This window comes from Cibotium barometz, chromosome 32 (assembly GCF_041138505.1).
Source record: "Cibotium barometz isolate CiBa-2024 chromosome 32, ASM4113850v1, whole genome shotgun sequence".
NCBI classification, from domain to species: Eukaryota; Viridiplantae; Streptophyta; class Polypodiopsida; order Cyatheales; family Cibotiaceae; genus Cibotium; species Cibotium barometz.
Window position 1 is genome coordinate 45,761,217 of NC_141077.1, and position 8,217 is coordinate 45,769,433.

General features: G+C 40.7%; 1 protein-coding gene across 1 annotated transcript; it reads left to right on the forward strand.

Moving 5' to 3' along the window:
• Nucleotides 1–5,725: 5,725 nt before the first annotated feature.
• Nucleotides 5,726–7,205, forward strand: LOC147620253 (peroxidase A2-like). The gene is made up of 4 exons (XM_086772731.1): nt 5,726–6,060; nt 6,171–6,362; nt 6,471–6,636; nt 6,760–7,205. Exons 1-4 carry the CDS (start codon nt 5,842–5,844, stop codon nt 7,176–7,178), a joined length of 996 nt encoding a protein of 331 aa, XP_086628857.1. The 5' UTR covers nt 5,726–5,841; the 3' UTR covers nt 7,179–7,205.
• Nucleotides 7,206–8,217: the final 1,012 nt, after the last annotated feature.

Sequence of the window (8,217 nt, forward strand, 5' to 3'; positions counted from 1 at the left end):
TATTCTGCCATTTCTGTTACCTTTTGCACCCGGGGGGGTTCACTATGCAAACACTACCTATAGTACGTGCATTCAAGGGGTATTTAAAAATACCCTTATTAATAAATTCTTGTATATTTAACATACCCCTCGTGTATGGATTTTGGTAATGAAACTAACCCTTATGTATGGAAATTTTCACTGTTTAATTAAAAACCCCTTATATATGTAAATATTTATGTAATTCCATCCAAGAAAACACCCCTTCTATTGAACGCACATGCTATCTTACATATTCTTTAGTGGACCCCCCGGGCCTGTGCAACTATTAGCATGATCCTCGCTAACATAGGGGAACACATGCCCCTACATACATAGCCATGGATTACACATGTACACATGAGCATGGAGTAGGAGGCATGGATCAAGAAGATAAAATACACAAGATAAACATACAAGCATAACATCATAACATCATAGTGTATTCCATATCCATGTATCACATATTGTGTCTACATGAATCATGTCCATACAATATATCATGTCATGTCTGATTTTTCAAAAAAGAGGGGATTTATATAGCCATCCAACCATGTGACTCTTGGGATACCCATGTGTGACTATTGGGCTCCCATATCCTCCACAAGATCTTAACTCTCCTCTAGCCCTCATGTAACCACTTCTTAATATGACATCATGTGATAACCAAATCCAACAACTCATTAGCCTAAGCTAATGGCATTGATGCTAGGGGATGTCTCTTCCCCTTTGTTTAGTTGGGAGTGTACTATCCCTATCAATGCCAAGTACATCATGAAAATATTTGAATAAGTGGCTGCTAGAGGGTAAAATGCATGCTACTTCAACTTATACGACATATCATGTAGAACCACAAAAATTGATGGTGGTAGACCAAGGAGATTATGGGAAGATGGTTTCCACCAATCTGATGAAGAGCATACAAGTATATGCTGATGAAGAATCTCATCCATGGACACTCAAGTGTGCTACCTTTTGTGTCAATAGTAACCACATGCTTTCTCTCCATGTGTCTGGGAAGTCAGCTTCATCTCTCAAAGTCCACAAGGTGAGTCCTCCCTTGGGTCCTGAAACTACAACATCCAATAAGTAACTGCATTCTAGAAATCAATACATCATTTTCTTATGCTTTTAATATTTCCATTTTGGTTCTTATTTGTTTCTTTTTCTTATAAGAAACTTGATAGGGTCCTTAGTGAACCTTTTATCCGGACCTCATGCCTTCTCATTGGGTCTTATGGGCATCTTGGCATGTATATCACTGAGCTTTTTCCTTCGGCTTTCATGCCTCTTTATCTGGGACTTATAGGCGACTCAGTAGGGATCTTTAACTAGGCTTCCTTTGGTCCTCACGTCTTCTCACCTAGGTCTTACACGCGACTCAGTAGTATCCTCAAGGCAAGACTCTTCTCACCTAGGTCTTACAAGTGACTCAGTAGTATCCTCAAGGCAAGACTCTTCTTCTAGCCCTCATGCCTCATTTTTTCAATATTAATATCAGCAATCGAGACCTCGTTGGGCTTTCTCTGGTCCTCATGCCTTCTCATTGGGTCTTATAGGCGACTGAGTAGTATCCTCGCTAAGCGTCTCCTCGACCCTCGGTCGCGACCTCGCTAGGCTTCCTCCAGACCTCGTGCCTTCTCACTGGGTCATACAGGCGTCTCCTTAGTATCCCAGCTAAGCGTCTCCTCGATCTGATCGGGACCTCGCTAGGCTTCTTCTGGACCTCATGCCTTCTCGCTGCTGGGACTTACAGCCGTCTCCTTAGTATCCCAGCTAAGCGTCTCCTCGATCTGGTCGGGACCTCGCTAGGCTTCCTCTGGACCTCATGCCTTCTCACTGCTGGGACTTACAGCCGTCTCGATAGTATCCCAGCTAAGTGTCTCCTGAACCCTCTCATGCTTCATTCTTTCAATATTATTATCATTTTTCCATTGACACCATATTTCAAGACAATACCTCAAGAATTGGCCAATTACTTACCATTCACATTCATCAGGTCATCCACCTTAAGTTTCCCATGGAGGTGAAGGATGTATTCCATGTACTCCATGAGGATGTATTCCATGTACTCCATGGCATGAGATGATTTTGGATCATCAAAGCCAACATGTCGTATTGCATATGTGTGTTCTTCTTTTTATCCCCACTTTTAGTGTTTGATTTGATCTAAGCCCCTACACTAGTGCAAGACCAAGTGTGCTCCCAACAAGTAGAGCTTGGTGCAATACCAAAGTTCTTGCCGTTCAGACACAAGGGTGCTTGATCTTAACTTTAGAGTTCATTTTATTAAAAACCTCTTGCTTATGTGTATTTCCTGTGCATGGAAAGGCATTATTCCAAGGTTCCCAAGGAGTCATAATAAGCGTATCATCCTCAATGACATAAGGGTCGTCACATCTAGTAGCCCATGCATGTCATCGGCCATGGCTACATCTACATCAAAGAACATATAATCATCCTCCTCCACTATGTGAGGGATAGGATCAAGTGTTACTTGCATGATCTATACATATTAACAAGGGTATTTCCAACTATTATATCTTCCTCAAAACCGAAGTGCAAAATGGCTACATGGATCGTTTCCCCTCGTCTAAGGCTGCCATGGTAGCACATGAATCAAGAACACTCAAGAAGGACACAATGTTTGGCATAACACTTTCAAGTTGCATTCTTTTTAAAGAATCTAGAGCTTTGCTATCTTGCCCATGTTGGGCGTACACCATAATCATGGCATTCTAAAAGAGTGTTCGGACTGAGCATTTGGCCAAACAAAGTCCTCGCACTATCAAGGCTCCCACATTTACTGTTCTAAGTTTTCGCGCATATAACAAGAGCCATGGTTGGAATTCTTGTAGGCACAACTTTGTCAGACCACGCCTAGGTTTACTCCACGAACTGGCCTCTCTTCATTGCTATCTGGGTGCATTGGTAGAACCAGGGTTTGAACCACCAACACTGATCATTGATCTTGTTGCCCTTCTTCTTGGCCTTTGTCCACTCAACAATTTACTATAAGCAATCCCAAATGTTGAAAGTAATGTAAGGAATGTTCAAAAAAAGAAGAAACTTCAAAAGTTAGTACACACGTGTAGTCTATCTATTCAGGTTATGTATGTGAATAGGTTTTTTTAAATATGTATATATATATATATATCAATTAGTTGCAGATCCTTGGATAAATTTGTAGAAGAAAATGTATTTAAAAAAGATAATCTTACAAAATGGCAGTTGAGAAAAAATCAACGAAGCAAGTTTGTGCACTATATTTTGAATCATTGCACATTAAGTGGATGTGAATAGAATCCACATATTGTCACAAGTACATTGATGTTACAATTTTTAGTTTTATAAGTTGAGATATCTTGAATATTGATATCTTGAATATTGATATCTTGAATAAGGATGAAGACTTATCTATTATTTTTGGGTGGCACACTATGTATCAAGAACACAAAGATAGAATCAATGCATCATGGTGTGCAGAGATATTGATGGATTTTACAGTGACCTATAGTGATTTATGATGATATATTCACAATATTATTATGATGATGTATTGGATAGTTTTGAGTTAAATCTTTCCATTAATTTTTATATTGAAAAAAAATGTTTATTGTGGAGTGTGTGGGCGCTCTATTTTCTACTGAAGTATGTGTGTGTGTGTAATGGAGAATGGAAATTTAATTACAGTTGTGTGAGTTTACACCGACTCTATAATCCTAGTGGAGGGTGGTAGCCTAACCCATGGGATTGGATGGGGTTAGGCTAAGTGTATGAAACTCGTCAAAGTTGATAAAGGATTTTAATACTGGAAAACGGGTGGCCGGGTGGACCCAAATTACGGGTGCTTTCTAAACCTAGAGACCAACCTTGATTACAAAGTTAGAAACTTGAGAGAAATCTAGGAATCAACTTTAGATCATAGAGTCTTTAGAAGAATTAAGGTAGAATTGCTCCCTTAATAATCGAGGATTAAGGTGTCATATTGAGCTCAAGGAAGCCACCAATGCCTCTTATTTGTGAGAATTATAAGGTGAATATTTTACTTGGAGGAATCATACAATCATACTCAATTCCTACCATAAGGCCTCTATTCTAGTCAGCTATATTGGGAAAGTTGTTGGATTGCTAAGCGATAGGATGTTGATGAATGGAGGCCCTAAGTGCGTTCTCTCTTTCCCTAGACTAGTCATTTGTTGTGGATTCACTTTTGGTAGGGGGTAGGGGTCTCAAATTGGTTAATCAAACCTATATTACTTGCCCATATCTCTTAATGTATAATTTCACTAGTATATGGGACATGCTTATGTAAATTCCCTAGCATTATGTATAGTAGAGAAAACGAGAATTAGGAGAAAAAAAGGTGTGCTGCATTGGAGGCTCCTTTTGCTTGTAATGTGAATGACTTAGTTTATTACACAATACAAAAATGTTAGTAGGACATACTCGTATTTGGTGTAATTTTTCCTAGCTATATTTAATGTTTAAAGTATCTTGAAAATGAATGTAGAAATAAAAAGATGTACTTTTCGGTGTTTCTAAATAGTGAAAATTGTGTACCTACCTTCAAATCATGCATGCATTACTTTCTTTTGAATTAAACCAATGTATATATATATATATATATATATATATATAGATATAGATATATATATATATATATCAATTAGTTGCGGACGCCTTGATAATTAGTTACAGACCCCTTGATAATTTTGACTCAAATCAATATATATGTATGTATATATATATATATCAATTAGTTGTGAATCCCTTGATAATTTTTTAGAAGAAAATGTATTTGAAAAAGATAAGCTTACAAAATGGCACTTGAGAAAAAATCAATGAAGCAAGTATGTGCACTATATTTTGAGTCATTGCACATTAAGTGGATGTGAGCAGAATCCACATATTGTGACAAGTACATTGATGTTACAATTTTTAGTTTTATAAGTTGAGATATCTTGAATACTGATATCTTGAATAAGGATGAAGACTTGTCTGTTATTTTTGGCTGGCACACTATCTAGGCACACTATGTATCAAGAACACAAAGACAGAATCAATGGATAAACTACTTTAAAAGACCTCGAATTTGTTTTGTTTTTTTTAAGGGGGAGAGAGGGGCATTGTGATCTAATTTTTTTGTAAGAGAACACAAGGGAGAGTGCAAGAGTTCTTGAGAGAAGGGATATTTACCTGTACAAGAGTTACACGGAATGTACATTCTTCCAAACTCATGTACAATTAACTAGTCTCAAAGCTCATGTACACTTAGTCTCAGCCTCGCCAATGCTGCTCGTAAAACAAATAAAAACATTAGACGTGATGACAAGCAAGTGGTTATGAAATAACGAGATCACAACTTTAAACCTTGAAGGTGTTAAATGAGGGTGGGCATTTAGCCCCATGAAATGAGACCATTGAATGAAAGCAAAACCTTTTTGAATGGGTCTCCCATATTTTTCAAACCTTTCACAATCCCTAAATGGAACCCTTAGACCCAAGAAAGCAATCAAATTTGACCAAATCCACGTAAAAAGGTCTTTTTCATATGCTTTGACTGAATGAGAGCCAAGATACCAAAAAATTTGACCAAATCCACGTAATAAGGTCTTGTGCACGATGCTAGCGTCGTGGAAGTTCTAACCATAAATTCGCTCCCTACCTAAGTGTAAAAACATATGAACAAAGCGATTGTCTTCCATTCCATCTTTCATAATTTCCAGTACTTGTCTTCCATTCCATCTTTTATAATTTCCAGTACTTGTCGTGCCATCTTCGTCCCGTTTTGAGACGTTGGAAGCAACTTGACAGAGCAATATGGAGCAGCGTGGTCTTGCATCCACCCTCTTGGGCTGTACGCTAGTCCTCCTCGTAGCTACTTCAAAATCCTACGCACAGCTTAGCTCTAGTTTCTACGACGCATCCTGCCCGACTGTTGCGAGCATCGTGGAACAAGTGGTGCAGCAGGCAGTGCAGCAGGAGGCCAGGATGGCAGCGTCCTTGCTGCGCCTCCACTTTCACGATTGCTTCGTAAATGTAAGTGTGTAAACTAGTTATAAACGTTGATCAGAAAGCTATACTGCCCCAAGGAAATGAGTAATGATTAAGAGTACAGCTCGATTGCACTGATTTTTAATGCAATGTAGGGATGCGACGGGTCGGTATTGCTGGACAATACAGACACAACGACAGGCGAGAAGACGGCCCCTCCAAACAACAACAGCTTGAGAGGCTTCGACGTGGTGGACAACATCAAGTCCGCCGTGGAGGGAGTGTGCGAGGCGACCGTTTCGTGTGCTGACATTTTGGCGCTGGCGGCCAATGCGTCCGTGACCCTGGTAATACATATTAGGAGCAGACTCGTCACATGAGGAGCCTAATTCAATTAACTATCTCATGACTGCTAGACGTTTAAGACCTTATACAAGGATGATTGATGTACGCAGGCCGGAGGACCCTCCTGGACGGTGCTCTTGGGAAGAAGAGATGCAACCACTGTAAGCGCCACAGCGCCTGTGCAGGACCTCCCAAATCCCAACACCGATATCAACACGGTCATCGGCAAGTTCACAGCCGTGGGCTTGTCCACGCAGGATGCAGTTGTGCTCTCAGGTTCAAACTCATTGAATATTGCATGGTGAAGTCTAGTAGAGACTAGAGTACTTTGAAGTAATAATTCCGTTACAATTTGTTGATTTGTGGCCCGCCCATGTGCATTTTCTGTCGTGGCTGCAGGTGCCCATACCATCGGGCGCGCCCGCTGTATCTCCTTCAGCTCGCGCCTCTACAACTTCAGCAACTCAGGCAGCCCCGACCCCACCGTCGACTCCACGTACCTGGCCGCCCTGCAGAGCAACTGCCCGCAGAGCGGCGGGGACCCTAACGCGCTCAACTCGCTGGACACAACCACCCCAGACACCTTCGACAACAAGTACTACGCAAACCTGCAGCACAACAAGGGCTTGCTGCAGTCCGACCAAGAGCTCTACTCCACCTCCGGCTCCAGCACCGTCTCGCTCGTGGACACCTACAGTAGCAGCCAGAGCACCTTCTTCAGCGCCTTCGCCCAATCCATGATTAACATGGGGAACATCGGCCCTCTCACAGGCACCCAAGGAGAGATCCGTCTCAACTGCCGGAAGGTGAACGGCTAAGCTCGGTCAACAACATCTACGCGTAGCATTTATAGCTTTGGGCTTGCGCCCGCCGTTCAGGTCGTAGTCGGGAGAGGCGCCCTTCTATCTACTCTGTCGGCTTTTTAGAAAGAAGGCATTACCAGTTTATTGAGAGAGATATCATGTTGTTGCGATTGTTGAGTTCATGGGCTCTATACACAATCATTGGTGGTAATTGCGTTCTTTCAATTACCAGATTTGTTGATTGATTATATTAATTATTGCTCGAGGGTTTCTCTTGTTCTTCAGGAAAACTTTGAGATATAATTTGATGCTCAAGGCTTTTTGTTTGCAGAACACATGTGCACATTCTCTAGATCTCTTGTATAGCTTTGTCTTGTGTGCAGCTTGGATTATTATGGACCTTTCTACAAAAGAAAAGTCAAATTTGCATGTCATTTTTGAAATTTTTTGCACCCCTCTCACAGGCTCCATTACGATGCTCTTTTGGCATGTTTTTACTAGAGTCTACAATGTTGGCCTTCATTACTTCCTCTTTCTACATGCCAAAGATGACCTGCACACAAAAAAACCCCACACACCACAAGCACGTAGTATTTTGTACCCCATCATAAATATTTGGTGTATTCTGCAATTAGGCAAATACCCGCTTTGCTAGCATTTGCACACTGTCTTTACCTTTTTCTTTTATAGTAGAACCAACCACTCCTTCCAGTGGTACCAAGTCTTAATCTCCATTCTTGCTACACCTGCGCATAGCTCCTGCACGTAAGCTTTCATGATGGTGGTGACCTTGAGACTCCAATTTTGCATCTATACCTTCATTGTGAACATTTCTAATTTGCAAAGCTTGCCCATGCTCTTCTCTTCCAACCAATGAGCCTTCCATAGCTCTACTTCCATCTGAGACTCTTCTACACAAGGCTCCAAATTCAATCCATAATGATTAGTGTGCATAACTTTCTTGTAATAGAAATTCTAAAATTGAAAATATGCTTAATCAAATGAACTCTCACTAAAAAGAAAACTATACATAAATATGCACCATGACCAAGCA